The sequence below is a fragment of the Pleurodeles waltl genome, chromosome 8, assembly GCF_031143425.1.
Source record: "Pleurodeles waltl isolate 20211129_DDA chromosome 8, aPleWal1.hap1.20221129, whole genome shotgun sequence".
Taxonomy (NCBI): Eukaryota; Metazoa; Chordata; class Amphibia; order Caudata; family Salamandridae; genus Pleurodeles; species Pleurodeles waltl.
Window position 1 is genome coordinate 631,009,296 of NC_090447.1, and position 20,689 is coordinate 631,029,984.

Below are 20,689 nucleotides of genomic sequence, written 5' to 3' on the forward strand. Positions count from 1 at the left end.
TATTTGCATGTTTTCCCCCTTTAGAAATCCAACCATATAGATTTGTTAGCGCCATAGTTAGATGTTTTCTGAATTAATTTTTGTTTTATTCTTAATTTTTGCAAAGCCCATCCCACACATGCTTTTCAAATTAGAGTTTGGTAGTTAGGCTGTCCGTTCCAACAATTAATTTAAATGCTTATTAATTGATTGTGATTGATTCAATTGCACAACTAAATGTATTCTGTTGCTATTTTTCAAATAATTTTGTTTTTACTCTGCATAATTCTCTTGGAGTGTTTAATGGTAATTTCTCTTATCAGGTTGAGATTCTTTAGACGCTTTGGACAGCCTATGTTCTTTTTAAATTGCTATCATTTGGTTTTGAGCATCATTACGTGACCGTAGCATTGTCAATTTAAGGGCAAAGAATGTTTAAACTTAACTAAATTAGAGTGGTGATTATTTGCCACATAGGTCATGGTGTGTATACATTACTGACTGCATATTGCTATTGTTGATTGTATTGGTTCTCGTTGTTTGACTGAATGATCTCATTACTCCTGGCTGAGTCAAAAGGTTCATGCCGACCTCTGAGGGTAGTAGATGTCACTGCCCTATTATGTGTCATCTTAGCCTAATATTAGCAGGTCACACACCCACAGAGTCTTCACAATAACGGAGTTCTTTGTAGTCTCTTTACATTTATATTTTTCATGATTATTTGATCATTAGTGGGCTTCTATGTAAGGGTATCATTCTCATTTATGGCTGTTCCCCTTCACATTCGCCCCTCCATGAATTTTATTCATTTTCCAGTTTTAAAAAGATTTGCTTTTAAAATATATCAGTTTCAAACATAATCATTTGTTGCTAAATGGTAGCACTTTTCTAATTTCTAGACTTTTCCATTCCATTATTTGGATTTATGAACTGTGGTTTATCAGCTGCAAGGGAAGTGTCTAGGAGCCAATATTGTTTTGTGCATATGTCAAACGGAAGATAAAATGGTTAACCTGGCTATTGAGCTAAATATCATCGATCAGCAATACGTTCAACAGATGTTTTGCTGCTAAGAAGGCGAGAGGGTCAATACTGTGACTTTGTGTTTGGTATTTGGAAAAAGATGGGCACAGTTTGTTTCTGCTCTATCTTACCTTTAATTGAAATACTCTGCTCTCATCCATTTCATTAAGATTAAATAGGTCATCTGCGTTATGCCAGGGTTTTAGGGCTATGTGTTTCCAAGGTTCATGATTTGTATATCGTGGATAATAATGCAAATTACAGCATTTACAGAGAAAAGGTACAACTTGCTTGACTAGAAAATGGTTTCAATGCTGCTAGAGCAGGATATATTTTTTTCTTTGTAGACACCATTTGTACTTGATACCATTGAAGTGCCTCAAAGCAGTGAACGGATATAATGAGATTGGGTCTGAACAAGCTCCAGCCAATGGGCATAATGATATTGGCACCCCATGCTTCATAATAATTGCTCTCACTGTATCAGTTAGGGGTAGATCTTCTCTAACATTTTTATAAAATAATGTACACTACAATTAACATTTTTAGAACATATGTACACCTCAATGTTGAAAACAATATATCATTTGAGTATGATATTACAAATTAATTAAAATAGGAACAGTTAAATAACAAATTGCATTTGTTGCAAGTGATATTGATTCTAAGTGTTATTGTATCAATTTGTCCAAATGAGACTATCACTATTTACATTAATTGAATTCAATATCCTTGGTTTTCTAATTGATACAGATTTGATCATTTGAAGGGCACTACATAATTAGAATCTAATTACTAAATAATTAACTAAACAGAAGGAAGTCATAATGATATTTAAAATGTACAGTGAATCCAGTGGAAGAAAATGTTTTCTTTTTATTGTTACTATTTACTGTATATGTTTATGTATAGCTCTAACTCAGGTATTTGCTTGGTCACTTCTTGTTGGTGAAGGGGGACTGGGTGGAGGGGAAATGAGGAAGAGCAAGGGAGTGAAGACGACTTAAATTGGAAGAACTACAAATGCTTTGCAAAAGAAATGTGCCTTCTGATAGAATCTTTAGAGATGTTTCTCAATGCCATGAGGTAAATGAGAAGCACCAGTAAAAACAATCCAGATAGATGAGCTGCTGAATGCAGGGAATGCTACTGGAACACCTTGCATTTCAACAGGAGCAGTTCTTGGATACCAACTCAGCATTATACTTATATATGTAGTTGACATTTTATCATTAAATGTGTGCTACTCTGATTTTGCTATGTTTACAAAGCAAGAATCAAGTTAGGTTAACATACCGAAATTCAGCTGTATTGGGAACGTGTCAGCTTTTCATTTGCCATAATTTATATGGAATAGAATACTCAAAACAGTACAATATAAGCATATTGCAAGTCACCAAGGGCAAAGGCTTAGTTTTTTAAAGGCCATGGAATTCCAAGATGACTTGTAATTTTGTTTTATTACCCATTACATAGAGTGTTTTATTTCATATACTACAACACCAAATCATCACATGTCACACAACACTTAAATATTTGGTGTCTTTCTTTCTCATAGAAAAGAGATTGTATGGTGGCAGGCATGAAGAATAAAAGCAGATCTATAGTGTGAAACTGAACACACCAAAACGCTTTCACTACCTTGTTGCAAAAAAGTTAATGTAATCAGTTTAATGTTTGTCAGATTAGAAACATGCTGGAGCTCAGAAAGCATAAGGACATACAGAGAGATTCTTTCAATCCTGCCATGAATTATGGCACGAAAAAAATAAACGTGTGGCTATAAAGATCACTTTACAGCCGATCATTGTTTATTTTAGAAAAATAGGTCACAAGAACAAAAATCCAGTTCTTATTCTCCTTGTTTAAACTGCCTTTCACCTTGTTTGCTGACTTCTGACAGTGGCATTATGATGACACAGCTCAACTGTAATAACTTATTATAGTTGAACAACTATCTCATTTTATTATTATAGGTAACTAGAGACCTCACAACTCTCCTGTAATCAGGGTATTAGAGACAGGTTTTTTCTACAGGAATTTTAAGTTTTTTACATATTTTATTCAAATCACATGTTATTTTGACAGTGATGATAATTTTTTAGAATAACAATAGCACCTAATTATACTACATTGATTTCTGAGTGAGAAGATCATTCAAAAGTCAAGGTTTCCGGGGAAATTGTGTCCTGTGCTAGTCACTAGAATTGATATGGCATGTGGAAGTTACTGATTTGCAGTCCTAGAAAACGTATCACTATTAAGAGACAGCACCAAAGACATAGCACCACCCATACCATAGGAAATGTACCACTTGCGTGGGAAAAGACCTGTTCATGAACAAAGCACAATGAGTCTTAGATTGAAACTGCTAGTACCATTAGTATTGTAACTGTAGATTAATCATTTTTCACAGTATTCAGGTCTCTGTATCCTGTCACGGCCTGAAATAAAATCTACAATTGTGTATGCTGTGTTAATAAAAACTTCCAGAGAAAGACATCAGGAAAGGGACACAGGGCTTCTCCTGTTATCTAGACATTCTTCACCTCAGACCATAAGGGGCTAGTTTAAAAGCCCCTAGCGCATCCTTGCGCCACATTATCGTAATTTTGTTATGCTAATGTGGCCCAACGAGAACAAGATCGCTGCAACAAATTTACAAAGTGGCGCAATGCATGCATTGTGCCACTTTGTAGCCCTTTGTGCTACATTATACCTGTGCCAGGCTTAATGTATGCAAAGGGGGCATTACCCCATTGGGGAGGGGCGGTGAAAAAAGTGCGTCATTTTTGTCAGCACTTTTAATGCCTGGTCAGAACAGGTGTTAAAAGGAGGCATACCATTAATTACAATGGGCCTCAATGGGCTTTGCAGGATTACCGTAAAAGGTTTTGATGCTAATCCTGCAAAGCTCTGAACTAGTGTCCAAAATTTGATTCTAGTACCTCTAACTACCACCATGGTGTGCTGTATCTTAGATACGGCGCACACATGGTGGCATTAGAGGGATGCTAAGGGGTGCAAGGAAAGTGGTTTTTCACTGGATGCAGTGCTACTTTCCTCAAATCAGGCCCTAAGTGTGCTTGCCCTGTGACTTGGCTCTGTAAACAAGTATTATTGGTACAACCTTAAGGGTCCAATTAGAAATAAGGAACTTCATGGGGAATTTGTGATTCTAGTCCCGATTTCCCTGGTTATTCCTCATTTATCCTGTATTTTACAAGGAGACTCCACCTGCTATTAGAAGGCTATGTCTCTGAGAGAAAGTTTCCAGATCAACAGCTTATAGTTGTGAAGGAGCTTTTAACACCTCTTACCACTTTTATTGCAATAAAGAATCTGTTCATATTATTATGTGTCTCATTACATAGGTAAGTTCAGAAGTATGAGGAGAAGAACAGGCTTTTGTCTTATACATACATTCTTCACAACAGGTTCATGCAACTTTATCATAAATACTCTGTAACTCCTATGGAAAGCTCACAATCAAATTGAGTCTAAGCAAACCATGTGTCTGCTAAGAATTCTTGTAACCACATGTTTTGAGGTAGATTCTGATTATTTGAAAGTACAAAGGTCAGTAAAGGGGAATGTTGGAAAAGGGCCCTCCATGAACGGTCACCTCAAACGGTTTGCCTTTCTCCTCCTCTTTTTCTCATCTTGTTGTTGTTGACTTTAGGATTCTATGGACATTACCACCCCTAACCAGTTCTAAAGTGCATGTGCTCTCGCCTTTGAATGACTGGGTGTTGTCCTTGTGGACAGAGTTTTCCTTGGGTTGGGGACAGAAGCCAGTCCAGAGTGGTGGAACTGGCCTCGTCACCTTTTTGGCCATGGTGGTAGTGTCTGCTTACTAGGATGCATCTGTGAGCAAGTTGAGGTTAGGTGCTGCACAGATAGATTCCAAAGATAAGGAGATGGGTTCCCCATGGATCAGCTCAGTGGCACCAGAGATTATAGGCAGAGGTGTCTAACTGGACTCACTGAGACATAGAACTAGCAAGTGCCCCATCAGTAGTGGCCAAATGTCCATGTTCTATCGTCCTGAGAAGGGAAGTTCATCAAGATATTGATTAGATTACCCTGGCTTTAGGCTGGAGGAGGTTGTGTTGGAAAATGGCCTTCTCTAAAACAAATCACCCCAAACTTTTTGCCTTCATCCTCCTCTTTTTCTGACCTTGTTTGTGTTGGCTTTAGGACTCTAAACACATTACCCCTGCTAACCAGTGATAAACTGAATGTGTGCTCTCCTTTAAATCTAGTAACATTAGCTTATCCACAATTGGCATATTTAATTTACCTATAAGTCCCTAGTAAAGTGCCCATATGTGTCCAGGGCCTGCAAATTAATTGCTACTGGTAGTCCTGATTACTGATTGTGCCACCCGCTATGTAGCACTTTAAACCTGTCTCAGGCCTGCTACTGCAGGGCCTGTGTGTGCAGTTTGACTGCCATGTTGACTTGGCGTTTAAAGGCTCTTGCCAAGGCTTAGACTCCCCTTTGATTACATATAAGTCACCCCTAAGTTGGGCCTTAGGTAGTCCATAGGGCAGGCTGTTATGTAACTAAAATGCAGGGCATGCACTTTTAAGTTTTATGGTAGTGAAAACCCCCCAAATTCAATTTTCACTATTGTGAGGCCTACCTCTCTCATAGGTTAACATTAGGAATTCCTTATTACACCTTTAAGCTGCAATTCCTAATTGCGAAGGAGTGACTATATCATGTTTCATGTCACTTGAATAGTAATGATAAGTTCTCTTTAATGTTAAAGTTGGATCAAACATTAATATTTTGGAAATGCCACTTTTGGAAACTGGGCATTTCTCTGCTCTTAAAGCTTTGTGCGTCTGCAGCCTGTCCCCAATACACGTCTGGGGTGGGTGACAGCTACATTTTAATTGTGCATTCCCTCTAGACAGCCACATGCACTGGAAGGTTAGGTGTATCTAGCACTGATCTGAATTTGGATGACTCTTCCTTGGCAGGAAGAGTGGGAGGGACTGGCATGCCTCAATAAGCAGTGCCTGTCCCCAAACAAAGGGTTGAAAACCCCCTACTGATAGTCTGGAGCCAGATCTGGGAAGAAAGGTAATCTGTGCACTTCAAAGACCCTTCTTCAAGTCTTCTTTGAAGACTCCCATTTCAAATGCAGTTTCTGACCCCACCAAATCAGCCACTTCTAGACGTACAGCTGGACTTTGCCAGAATACCTGTTGTGCTGTATCAAGGGCTCTTACTCTGCTGGACTGCTGACATGGAAGGACTGCTTTTCTGCTGTGCTGCCCTGCTGCCTGGTCCTCTCTGAGCCTGCTGACGGAAAGTTGGACTCTGCCTTGCAACACAAAGTGATCTCTTAGGGCAAATCAAAGTCCACCTCTATTCCTGTGCCTTGTTCACTTGGAAGTGGACCTAGATACTTGCACCAATGAAATCAGCGCATCTCCTGCCTGCTGAAAGCAGCAACTGACTCATCGACCCTGTTGCAGGAGTAAAATTGGTGCATCGTACTTGGGGCCTGAGCAGCATCTCTGAAACGGCTGCATCGATTGACACATTCCCTGCCTGTTGGAAGCGGCATCTGACACATTGGCATCGACACAGTGATGAAACCATCACATCTCTGCCATTGCTGAAGGATGATCAATGCATCCCTTTGACAGCGTAGAAAAACTTGGCATGTATGCTTCTGAATCAACACATTGGGGGTCATTCTGACCCTGGCGGCCGGTGGCCGCCAGGGCCACCGACCACGGGAGCACCGCCAACAGGCTGGCGGTGCTCCCACGAGCATTCTGACCGCGGCGGTTCAGCCGCGGTCAGAAGCGGCAAGTCGGCGGGCTCCCGCCGACTTACCGCTGCTCGGGGGAATCCTTCATGGCGGCGGAGCGCGCTCCGCCGCCATGAGGATTCTGACCCCCCCTACCGCCATCCTGTTCATGGCGGGAAAGCCGCCATGAACAGGATGGCGGTAGGGGGGGTCGCGGGGCCCCTGGGGGCCCCTGCCGTGCCCATGCCAATGGCATGGGCACGGCAGGGGCCCCCGTAAGAGGGCCCCGCAAAGTATTTCAGTGTCACTGCACCCGTCGCACCTTCCCACTCCGCCGGCTCGATTACGAGCCGGCATCCTCGTGGGAAGGGAGTTTTTCCCTGGGCTGGCGGGCGGTCTTTTGGAGACCGCCCGCCAGCCCAGGGAAAAACTCATAATACCCTCCGCGGTCTTCTGACCGCGGAGCGGTATAATGGGGGCGGAATTCTGGCGGGCGGCCTCCGCCGCCCGCCAGAATCAGAATCACCCCCATTGTGGCATTGATGCTTGACTTTGGAAACCAACGCATCGCCATTAATGCGTCCCTTGACTCCAGGAGTGACTTTGACACATATACTGACACATCTCATGTTTGCAACCAAGATCAAGGTACTCTGTTCCCTGGGCCCGCGTGGCTCCTGTTGCCGGCCCACACTCCTTTGCGGTTGGCCTGAACTTTGGATTTACCCCAGTCTAGAGCGGCTAGATAGCCCCGGGTGGTGCATTCTGCTTCTACGCACTACAGTTACAGCTAATATTTAAAAATGGATGTCTCGACTTCTGCTTATTGGATTTTTGTTGTTTTGGTCTCTAACTTTCTGTTGGATCATTTTGTGGTGCTTTCACTGTGTTACAGTATAAAGCTTTGCAGAAAGACTTTACACATTACCTCTTAAGTTAAGTCTGACTGCCCTGTGCCAAGCTATCAGAGGGTGAGCACAGGTGAATTTAGGGTGTGTAATTGACTCACACTGACAATGATTGAGGTCCCTACTTGGACATAGTGCATACCTTTGCCAACTTGAGACCCTATTTCTAATACAAAAGATACTATTATACCAAAGCTTGAAAATGTGTTTCTTGAATTTTAAGAGAAGAGCCCTAATATCTTGGTCAAAACCAACACACTATCATGATGATTCTTATAAACTTTTGGATGCTAGTGTTGCCAAACATAGTAGAGAATTTCATTACAAGACCAGAGGTTATCATTATGCATGTATCCTTTCATGCTACTCCAGGCAGCACTTCAAAGAACACATTACATCATAAAGCAATAACAATCCAGAACTAGAACCTTCCTTCACGTACTAAACAGTCCTTTCATGGAATCCTCTTCCTTTTTCAAATGCTGCTCGTCATTCAGATAAGTAGCACGTGTGTTTTTGTCTTTCATAGATTGGTATAAGCCTGAAATATTACTGTATATCATAATATATTACAAAGTAGCATTTTTGTGCCTGGTAATTGACATGATTACTCTGTTTTGTGTTTTCAGTTTGTCTTAAGCGTTTCTAATTTATGGAAGAAGAGCTCTGTGGTGACATTTAAAGTGACTCTTGGAGATTTAAGCTCGGCTAGCTGCAAATAATTTTTTGGGACATGTATGTAGTAGTAGTAGTAGGAGCTTGTTTCAGTTTTGACCTAAATTGTACTTGGCTGTAGTTCGGTCTGTTGCAATGATAGTCTAAGGGTGTGCTGCACGCATAAGTGGTTAACTTACCTTGTGTAGGTGAGCACGTGCACTTGCCACTTTTGTCATTGGGACAGCAAAGCAAGGCTTCTGGCAGTCAGTTACATGCAAGCTTCTGTCAATCAGTTGCACGTGGGCCTAAGATCGTTCTTGGAGGCTGCTGCGTGAATATCGGAGTTCCGAGAAAGAGCATCTTTCGGACCATTTGAGAAAAGATGTTGGCAGACATGTGAGTTTATTTCTCGCAAGATTGGGGTGCCCTCTTGGATTAGGCTTGTCTCAACTTCAAAAATGCATTTTACGCTGCCGTTTTTTCACCTCACTTCCTCTTAATTTGTCCAGTGACAGTTACAGTGTCAGTTGTTGAAGTGAAGGGGTAGTTGGAGGTGCATGGCAAGAGCTGGTTTTAATTGATTAACAAAGGAAAATGTATTTGGCTGTATTTTTACACTGTTTTGTTTGATCTATTGAAAGTATGAGTCAATATTTGTGATGCAGAATGGAAAGGATATGCCAGAAATCCCTGAGGGGAAAATTTATGAGGATAATATTAAAAGATAAATACGACATTAGATGAGGTCCTGTATACAGGAGACTGTTGATAAGTTAATGGAGAGTACGAAAGAGAAAAAAGGTTCTGATAATGAGTATTGAACCTTACCAGAAGGTGATTCTGATAGTGGTGAAAAGATGGGTAAAAAGAAAAGAAAAACTAAAAATATTAAGTAGGGAGTAAACACCTTTAAAGGAGTAGTAGGTCTCGGCACCTTTAAGGAGAAGGGTGTCCCTAGTGGCATACAATCAAAAAAGAAAGTTGTTCTATGCAACACACAGAAGAGGGGTGTTCTTGGCGGCATGCAGGATTCTAAAACTCAAGAGAATAAGCTTTCTGAGACTGACTATTGAAAAGGGGAGGATGAGTTTGATGAGTATGTGTTAGATCTCCAACAGGAGGACGATGAAGGACATGATCTCTTTGGAGTTCTGTATTGAAGGATATTTCTCTTAGGGGAGAAAATGTTTCACTCCACAGTATAAAGCACCCAAGAAGAACTGAACAGTGGCCCAAGGAGCATGGTTAAGCTTAACCATGCTCATGGTTAAGGAGCATGGTTAAGAAATCATCTTGAAAAGGAGATGAAGATTGTGTTGAAGGTGCAATGTTCAAGGCCAGGGATTGACGACAAAGTTTATCTTACCCCCAATTTAGATCCCCAAATGATCACATTTCTGTTTACCATGGGCAGAGATCCCAGGAAAGGACTCAAACGGTCCTTGAAGCAGTGCCAGGATTGCCTTTGGACTTCTTGAGTGGTTGGAGCCAAGGAGCTCTAGTTTTGCTAAGCTATGCAGGCTTGAATGCAGAAAGGAAAAAGGTGGTGTTAATGAAGATGTTAATATCAGAAAAGTCAATGTCAATGTGCACCATTGTACATTCATATATAAAAATGAAATCGCACCACAAATTCACCAATTATGAACTCTCCATTAACCCTGACTCAGAAATACTTGGTCAGGCAGGTTCTGAGACCTAGGCCTGAGGTTATTGATTGACAGGTCACATGTGGGGTAGCACATAGCCGGCAGACAAATGCATGAACAGGAAACTCAGATCAATCCCACAGATAGGGGCAGCAACACCACAATGGTCCCAGGAGATTGCCTCGTAGAAAGCACATATGGCTGGAGGGGTATGCACATTCCAAAACACAGTAATGTCAGAGGCCACATGAAGTTAGGTACACTCAGCCAATGAGAAGACTGCAGTAACACGCCATAATCACATGTTCCTAAGGCCGGACAACTAGATACATTCCACACTGGCCCTCACTGTGTCCACGCAAGGTCAAGGACCACCTGCATTTGCTATCAGGACCTTATTTTCGACACCAAGACAACAACTTACATTCATCACTTAAAAAGGCATGCTCTAATTGTTTTGTGGTGCCTAGAGAAATGTATAAAACACCGCTCAGGACGATTGTACTTTAAGACAGTCCTCAGGGCCCATTTCTGTAACTTTTCTTCTCACCGTAATCTTTAATTAAACCAACTGTTCCTGTATTGCCAAACCCCTGTTGTCTTTTCTTTTCTCAAGGTAAATTCACATTAGAGCAACAAAGATCAACCCCAAATTAGGTGGCCTAGCAACAAAAGAAGTGAGTGAAAATCTGAAAGGATTATTATTTGGCGAGGGTATAGTTAAGAGTCTGGGGAAGTATGTGGCCACATTCACTGCCTTGGATAAGGCTCAGAATAACATGTGCAGAGTTTTTAGTGGGAGTGTTTTTGGCAGGGCCGGCAGAAGGGGACTTTCTATTGGCCAGCGTTTAGAGATGTCCCACTACAACAGTTACAGACAAAGAGGCTTTGGTAGAGGTAGAAGCTGGGGCAGGATCTTCATTCTACCCTGAGAGGGTTTGCTTTTAGCAAGGACGAGTGATTTCCAGTGGTGTCCAGAGTGAGTACAGTCATGTCTTCTTTCCAAGGAAAAGTAGGTGGTCGACTAAAGTATTTTACAAAAATATGGAAGAATATAACCCAAGATATATGATTCAAGGATTCAAAATAGTGTTTACAGAGATACTTTTTCATTACAAGCATCCAAGGAAATTGGTGTTGGATCTGAAAGATGCTTATGTTACGATATCAATGGCAAAGGACAGTCAGCCCTTCCTTCAGTTCATGTGGAAGAATCACATATATTAGTTGTGTTTCCTTCTATTTAGTCTGTTTTCAGCACCTTGGTGTTTCACCAAGTTAATGATGGCAGTAGTAGCTTACTTGAGAGATAAAGGGGTACAGTTGATCATTTAACTAAACAAGATCTTGATTATGTCTCAATCTTTTAATCAATTTCTACAGACGTTGGTGGTGTTAAGTAATTTGTTGGAAAGCTTGGACCTTACTGTGAACAGGGAAAAATTTGTGTTGACTCCGACACAAAGGCAAGAGCACTACAGGCAGGCCTATTGTAGGGAGAAAAAAATAATTCTGGATCAGGAGTCAAGGATGGAGTTAACTTGGTGGTTGGAGAATCTGGATGTTTGGAATGGATGAGCAATTTTTTATTGTACTCCTGATTTTGTTCCAGAAACAAATGTAAGTCTGACTGGTCGGTGTTCATAATTGGGTGGAGAGTGGTGAATTGAGGTCAAATTTGGAAAAAGAGCATCATATAAACTGTTTAAGTTGACAGCAGGTCTCTATGCTCTTAGGAGTTTCAGACAAATTTTGCAAGGCAGAGCAGTTTTGCTAAAGATAGACAATGTTTCTGCAGTGGCATATATAAATCAATTAGTGGGCACAAGGTCACAAGGAGTGACGGATTTGGGGAATGAACTTTGGCTATTTTGTTTGGAGCACAAAATCAGTCTGAGAGCAGAATATCTGCATGGTAAGGAAAATGTAACTGCAGTTTGAAATTCAAGGTTTTTCAAGAACTACAGTGATTAGTAGTTGAAAAAGGATTACTTCAAGAGACTAGATTGAATTTGGGATCCTCTGGAGATAGATCTCTTTCCAAGCGGGCTAACCTTTCAGTTAAAGAATTATTTCAGTTGGATGCCGGATCTGAGTGCATTAGCAGTGGACGCCTTTATACAGAGCTAGAGAGAAATAAATGCTTATGTGTTTTCTTCTTTTTTATGATTCAAATAGTTCTGCAGAAAGTGAAGAGAGAATAATGTATTTTGGTGGTGGGAACTCCATTCTGGGTATCATAGGCCTGGTTTCCAATACTGTTGGAATCTGCATGCAAAATACCATTTTAGCTTCCAGTGGAAGAGTGTCTGTTGAGAAACATAGATTAGATGGAGAGAAGCATCCTGTAGTTTGAACAGGGGCTTTGAACCTTCTTGGCTGGAAAGTGTCAGGCGATTTTCAGTACTGTCAGGACTTTCGGAAAAGGCAGAGGAATTGCTTGAGGAATCTTGGGCACCAGGTACTCAAAGACGTTATAAGGTAATTTGGAATGTATGGGTACATTGATGCTTGGAAAGGAGTTTGGATCCCGTGTATAGCAGAAGTAGTTAATTTTCTGGTGGAACAATTTGAGAGAGTGCTTAGGCCTGTTTTAGTTCTTGGCATATGGGTTACCTAGTCACAGCAGTGATGGAGTCTGCCAAAAATGAATTCCATAGGAAATAATTTAATTTATATTTTGGTGGACAGCACTGTTGTGACAGAGTAACCCATTCGCTGAAATCTAAATCAGGCCCTTAGTCAGAAAACTATAAATTGCTACAAAGCAGCAGTGTCTGCTGGACAGTCAGGTTGATGGTTGCAGTGTGGAAAAGAATGTGTTGGTTTGGAGGGTGCTGAAAAGTATGACATTTTGAAGACCTCCTATGACAAGATATACGGTTTTATGCATTGTCAATATGGTTCCATCTTTGTTGAGCTCTTGGACTAGTAATAGGTGTTTAGAGTGTAAAAGGCTGACTATGAAGTTAGCAACCTCATTGTGTCTACTTTCATGTTGCAGAGTTTTAGATGTGAAAGCTTTGGAGGTGAGTAACAGAGTTCATGACCCTTTTGGAGTGGCATTTGATATTACTAAAATAGTTACGACAATGTTGAAAACTATTTGTTATCCAAAATTTGATGCATGTAAGGAACTGTGTGCGGTAGGTTGTATGAAAGAGTATGAGTATAGAATGGAGGAGTATCACCCTGATGGAGTGAATTAATTGATGATATCTTTCATAAAGCCATTTGGAGCTATTACTATGCAACAAGCAGGTGTCGATTTACAAAAATGTAAAGTTCATTCAATGAGAGGAGCAATGGCAAGTCAAGGTTTTTAGAAAGGTGGGAGATTGGAAGATAATTTGAGAGCAGCTGATTGGTCAAATGCATCTGTTTTTACAAATCATTATGGTAAACTGATTGAGCATATGGCAAATCTGGTTTTTGAGGGCTACAAACATGCATAATGATAGCCTCCGGTCTTGTAGTGAAATAGTCATTCTCCAAATAAAGTGCTTAGAGAATCTGAATTTCATGAAAGACACAGAGGCTAGCACTAACCACTCCCTGTCTTCAGAGAACAGGTATTGTAAAATATATAAGTTAACAAAATGTGGAAGAAAATGCTGTAAGGAGTTTTTGGTATACTTCTTCTTTTAATTTGTTTGGAAAAAAGATTGTTTAGCAAATCTTTTTTGTTTCAGAGAGCAATCAGTAAGACATCATTGGGCAATGGATGCTTCCATGGAAGAAGATATTTTGTGAATGGAAGGATCGTATAAACATATTCGAAGAAGGAACAAGTTGTGCATTTTAAAGAGAAAGAGTAGCATTAAATGATAATTGCATAATGTTCGCCTCTGTGTTTTTAATGAAATTCAGATTCTCTAGGTACTTTGGGCCCGATCTACAAGAAACTGGAGCAGGGCAGTGCTGCGCCAAAATTAGCAATGCTGTGCTGAACCAGTTTTGCAGGGGTGCATCGTATTTACAGGAATACAGCGCACCCCTGCTTTTCCCCCTAAATTAAGCAGCCTGCGCCAACGCAGGCATCCTTTCACAATAGTGCAAGTGTGTCTGCGTTGAGGGGAATGATTGTTTATGTGCAGGGAAGTGTCACTTCCTGCATATAAACAATCTACAGTGTCGATTTGGCACTTCTGTGTGTGCTGCAGAATGCCAAATCGTAATTTTTTAACGATTGTTTATGTTCATGAAGGGACACTTTCCTGCACATAAACAACCAATCACAGCCTTTTGCTGTTTCTATGTGTGCTACACATTACAGCACACATGGAAAAAGCAAAAAACGAGGAGGAATAAAATTATTTCTCCTCATTGTGGCATGCTAACGTTCATGGGGTGATGTTCATTTTTGCCGCTGCCACCGATTTACACCTTCTAGTAAATCTGTGGCAATGTTAAAAGCAATGGGTGTTGTGGTGAAACACAGCAACACAGACCCCACTGACGCAGAAAACTCCGTCAAAGGAGCCCACCTTTGCAAGGCAGCTTTAAGCCACAAAAAGTGGCTTAGCCCACCTTGTAAATGTGGCGCACTGCACAGCTCCACCGGAGCGTCACTAAAAGTGATGCTTCGATGGGGATAGGGCCTTGGAAATCTGTCCCTTTATTTGGAGAATCGCTATTCCAGGTAGAGCCATGAGCTCTCTACTGACAATCCACAGCCAGCTGACACAGTCTGTGGTCCAGATGGGGCAGAAATAGCAATGCCAATTCATACTATTGCTACAAAAATGTCTCTCACAATACAAAATGCGAACCGACCTCGATCTCTATTTTTGTGTACATTGATAGTATTTTCGCTTCCTTTGCAGAATTACGGATTGGAAACAGAAAATCTAAAAACTCTTTCACACAAATTAAATTCATCTGCAAAAAACCTGCAAAACTTCATAACTGGAAGGAGGAGAAGTGGTCACTATGATGGAAAAAGTAGCCGAAAATTACCGAATGACTTCCTGACGTCAGTAGTAGACCTCATTGGAGCAGCCAAAAGCCTCCTGGCTTGGCTGGACAGGTAAATTCTGACATTGTTTGACTAGTAACACATTTCTAAATGGAAAGTCAATGATTTTTGTTGTTTTAGCTTGCTTGGATTTTTGGAAACTCTGAGTAGCAAATTAATAGTCAAAATTGTTGATTAAAAGTCTGTGTGCCAAGCCTGTTCTGTGGAAAACGTGAAGATTGTTGGTCGAGTACTTCAGATATGTATTTTCTTGATTACTGTGTCATAAATCTGTTCTCTAAAGTAGGAGGCCATAAATGGTTGAAAAAGATGTTTGCAGGTGGAGAGTGATAACGCGCCCAAACCTTGCTAATTTAATTTAAAAGGGGACTCGTTTTAGGCCAATGAATCTTTTGACCGCATTTGGCGATTTCCCAGAACGAGATATCCGTTTAGCATTTCAATCAATAGATCAATGACCTAATCAATATTTCACAATAACTAATCAATCAAACTAATCAATTACATTTAATAAGAATGAAACACACCATGACCTTTCAGCCATGAATAACCACACAAATCTAGCAAGATTTAGGATATTTATTCCCTATTTGTTACAATCTACTAGCATATTTATTAGTCTCAGTATCAGTAAGCACATCATCAAAACTACAATATGGCAACTCGAATAAGACTTTATCAATGCAGAGATCATAAACATTAGAACAAAGCACGACATCAACATGAATCAACTTTAGCAGAGTATCACTAGTACATTATTCAACAAAGCAAGAATTCAGTCATTTGTCTATTTGCACCCAATATTAGTGAATTCCTTAACTAACCTCTAATGAGTATCAAAATGTTGGGCTTCATGCAAAACAATTTAGCAACATGAATTTGGAAAACATCTAACTATGGTCTCTATCAAAAGAGCAGTTGGTACCTAGAAAGAAAAGGCAAACAGACAATTACAATTTATCATCAGATAGTTACCCATCCAAATGGGGCAGCATACAGTGTCAGTCTTCGCCCTCAGGACATCAGTTGATTCGCCATCAGCCAGGATAGACAGGTAGGTCTCAGCAGGGCATAGTAAGAAGAGTCTCTTTCCTCATAAGGAGCAGAAGTTCAATCCAGGCAGGGTGTAAGGCAAGGATGGTTTAAAGTATAAGACAAAGTCTCTCAGAAAGGCAAGGAATAGCAAAGTAATGGCAAGGAAGAATGTCCGGTAATGGCAGAGTAAGAATGGGTGATTTCTCCTTGGGTCACGCCGTTATATTAAAGTTGTCGAACAAGTCTCTAATTTGCCATTGGGCAATATTTGGTGCATCGTTATCTCTGTCCAATGATTCGTCACACACCTTACTAGAATTTTCACCTAAGACAGTTCTCATGCAGTTGATTGGCTCCTGTGATTGACGTCTTCAACGGGTGGAATGTCAGGTAAGAAAAGTTACACTTGTCGCTCCAGTCAGTAGTTCCATTGTCTTCTCCTAGTCTAGATGACCTTGCACCTGTTGCGAATTACACTGTTGCATTCCGCAAGAATGCCTCCTTCATCAAGTCGGGTCTCATGAGAAAGAATTTACTAGAGCTACACACATATCTCTAACTCCTGGAAAAGTACAGCTTCGTGTCCTTCAGAAAAACAGCACATTGCACGTTAGAAAAATACAGTTAATATGAGACCAGGCAGCTAGGCCCAGACCCTTGCTAACTAAGGCCTAGTGATTAATTTAGCAGAAACTTAACACATAACTCTTAACGCTAATACAAAATCATACATGAGTACATTATTAATTCATTATTAGTCAGTTTCATTAATCATCATATACATTGGTGGCCACACCCCGTGGGCACATTTCAAACGCATGCACTAGTATTACATTAACACATTTTATGCCGTTTCATTAGACATTACATTGCAAGCTTTTCATGTTAATATTGATTATAAAAGTCACACTCCAGCAATCCTTCCTCTGATGACATTTGTCATCACACAAACCTTTCCTTCACAAATTATTCATCTTCAAAATTCCCTCTTCTCAATTTCTTCCCCCACTTTTGCCCTGTCTAATTTTTCTCTGAACAATTTCTCCCTTTTCTTTTCTTCCCTCCTCTGATTATTTTTCACCCTTTTCAATTTTATTCTTTTGCAAATTTTGCATGACAGCCATAGTCCAAATAAGCAAGCTAAAACAATCAATATTCCCTGTATTATTTTTCCCAATATCCCATGCCAAATATTACTAAACCAACTTCCCACTTTAGCAAGTCCCTTTCCAACCTTTTCCAAAACTCCAGGTTCTTTCAGTTCCTTCAAATCTGCACTATCTCTTGTTAGGTTAGTAAGCATACTTCTAATCTCATTACTATTATCAGGAATATAGGCACAACAATGTCGCTCATTAAGCATTTTACAAACTCCGCCATTTTTCGCTAAAAGAATGTCTAAAGCAAGCCTGCTTTGAAGATTCATAGTCCTCTCCGCAGCAAGTTCAGTATCCATCAGGAATATAGCTCCTGTAAAATGTGTCAGCATGTTATCCACAATAGTAGACAACTTTCGAATCTTTATGGAGTTCAAGATAACTCCCACTGAAGGAATTATTGCCCCAAATGTCTCCTACTAACCAGCAGCACTCTCCCTCCTTTGTCTAGTACGATGTAATTCAGAAAATTTCAGAAACTTTTTCAAATCCTCTAACTGATATATCTTTGGGAAAACTAGCCCCAAATAACATGTCCCATACCATCCCTTTGGAAGACGGTAATAAGCATTAAGTCCACATATATAATAGATCCCAGGGATCGCTGGATCCTGTCCATTTAACATGGCCGTCCACTTTCTCTGAAACAAAAACACATGCTTACATTCTCTCGTTCCCACAAACACATTGTCATAATATGACTTTGGTCGCGTAATGCAAAGCTTGCCTACGTGTAGTGCATCTAAAGCTAATTTCCCTTGTTCCCTAATTGCACTATAGCTCTCACTATTTACAAAAGCTCGCTGCTGCAATCTTTTCTCCAACTTCCCCTTCAATGCCCTTCTTCTATCTTCCGTGTGATCTAGAAAGCTTTTCTCTACCGGTGTAAGCAAACATGTCAGATTATTGCAGTGTGCATAAGATGTACTAATTGTTAATGTCGCTTCAAAGAATTAACTAATTTTATGTTATAGTATTTGCCTACACTATTTAAATCCTCTATGATAGGAACATAAGAAAACACAAGATCATTGTTAGAATAAAAGTATTGAATCTCTTCCTGGTTATAGAATCGTGTTAGTAACAAACTACAGCTTATCCCATACGTTAAAGGCAAACTATGGTAGGTAACTCCCTCTTGCACTGAAACAGGAATTTGTGTACACACATAACAATCTTTCGCATCCATAGTGTCAACATACTCACTCAGCAAGCGATAGAAAACATTAGTAGATAGTTCCCCTTTCGTGTTAGTTCCCTCATGCAGGTATCTCGTGTCCTGCTCAAACCTCTCCCAAGCTGTTAGTGAAGCAGCGGTCTCAGGAATTGTAGCATTGTTAGTTTCACTCTTATCCACCAAAGGCATTCCCACAATCAGAACTATAATGAGTATCACACATACGACGCTCAAAACAACACCCATACATTTACAATGCCTACTTTCCTTATTATCATCTCTAGTGTTAGCCATGATCTGTGGAGAATTAGAAAGTGAATTACTATTAGTTCAAACAACAACCAACAGAGGATGGTTAAAGCTCTTTTCTTCTTTTCTTCTTCAGCAAGGTAAAGCAACCAAAAGTCTTTCTTCAGCAATTATTTACAGCTTTCACATTCACTCCCAGGATCCTTGTCAATTCCGGTTAGCAGCTTGTCAAAATCAGATTTCAAAAGTCAATTCAGGTTAACAGTGTCACATTCGGTAATTTTTCAGCCTCTTTTCTCAGTTTTCTTCAACTCAATTTTCGCATTAACACAGTCTTTTCTCTAGCCAGACTCAGCTACCATAGTATTGACCTGGGACTTCTCGATCAAAACAGAACGCCAAGAACTCTTGGTGCCACTCAGCTGACATTGTATATGCCCATTCAGGACCTGCGTACCTTCTGTTTTCTACTCTCTTTCTTTTCAACTTGCGTTCACCTTGCAATTCTCCTTCACTCAGATCTTCTTTCCTCGTTGTATCAACCTCTTCCTCTATTGTTTCTTCAACAACCACTTTTCCTTTTGTCACTTGCGATTCTGGCCACTTGTCTCCTTTCAGCGTCTCTCTTGTCTTTGATCTTCCTTATGGCAGCTCGTCGCCCTTCTCTTCCTCTATGGTGTTTTCTATTGATGGACCTGCAATTTGCTAAAGAGGAGTCTGAACACTTTGACTCTCTTCCGCCTCAACTACTTTGCCTTCTGGGTCTGTCAGGGGCTCTACTTCAATACCGTATCTGTCTGCTTCTGGGAGAACCTCTCTCAGGGTCGGTCCTCCTGGAGCCTCAGTTGAGATAGGCTCACCGTCACCCCTCCGGGTCTCGTCTCTTATTGAGGTGACCAAGCCGTCCTCAACGGGCTCTCCTTCTGTATCAGTTCCCCTTTGATTACTTTCCGGCTCTGAGACTACCTTTTCTGTAGCTGTTATTTTCGACAATTCATTTTCCTCATCAGTTGGACACGTCACCTTTTTCGTGTGACTGGCATGGATCCAGTTGGGAATTTCCACACACTTCACAGCAGCAGTAGTAGTCGTTAGTATTACTTGATATAGCCCCTTCCAACATGGCTCCAAACACGACTTCCTCACGTGTTTCTTGATGACAACCCAGTCACCAGCTTTCCGATTGTGACCTGGATCATTTATCGGTGGCAGTGTGGTGGCCTCCACCTGGTGAGAGAAAGAGCGGACCACATCAGCCGGACCCTTGCAGTAGTCCAACACCATATCATCTGTGATATTCACAAGAGCATTTGCAGGCACTGCGGGCAGCCTCATAGCTCGGCCCATGAGCATTTCATGAGAACACAGTCCTGTTTTCTTGTTGGGTGTATTTCTCATTGACATTAGCACTAAAGGCAATGCATCAGGCCATTTCAAATATGTAGCTGCACACATTTTTGCCATTCTCAACTTCAGGGTACCATTCATTTGCTCTACTAGCCCTGATGCCTCAGGGCGGTAACTGCAATGCAACTTCTGCTCAATGTTCAATTCTGCACACAAGAGCTTAACCACCTCGTTGTTGAAGTGACTTCCACTGTCTGATTCTAAAGAGATCAGAAACCCGAAACGTGGAATCAATTCCCTAAGCAACAGCTTTGCTACTGTGAGACTGTCATTTCTACGTGTAGGGTAAGCTTCAATCCAGTGACTAAAGATACACACAATCACCAACACGTATCTCAGACCTCCACACACAGGCATCTCAATAAAATCCAATTGCATTCTTCTAAATGGACCTCCTGCTCTCCCAATGTGGCTCAAATTCACCACTGTCCCTTTCCCCGCATTCATCTGCTGACAGATGATACACCTGTGACAAATCACTTCTGTGGCTTGTCTGAACTTTGGGTTAAACCAATCAATTTTGAACAACCTGACCATGGCAACTCTCCCGATATGTGCTTGACCATGGTAAAAACTTGCAAACTGTGACAGAAGACTGTTCGGCAAAACTATTTTCCCCTCATCTGAAACCCACAAATCATCTGGTCTCTGTACACATTGCATCTTTAGCCAAGTGTGTTTCTCATCTCTGCT

General features: G+C 40.8%; 1 protein-coding gene across 2 annotated transcripts in view; it reads left to right on the plus strand.

Annotated features, from left to right (window-relative positions):
* CNKSR2 (connector enhancer of kinase suppressor of Ras 2) overlaps positions 1–20,689 on the plus strand; it is a 1,907,760-nt gene that overhangs the window by 617,663 nt on the left and 1,269,408 nt on the right. For both annotated transcript variants that reach the window (XM_069204730.1, XM_069204731.1), the window contains exon 3: positions 14,820–15,022. In XM_069204730.1, the coding sequence (XP_069060831.1) occupies positions 14,820–15,022 (203 nt within the window). The remainder of the gene's footprint in view (positions 1–14,819; positions 15,023–20,689) is intronic.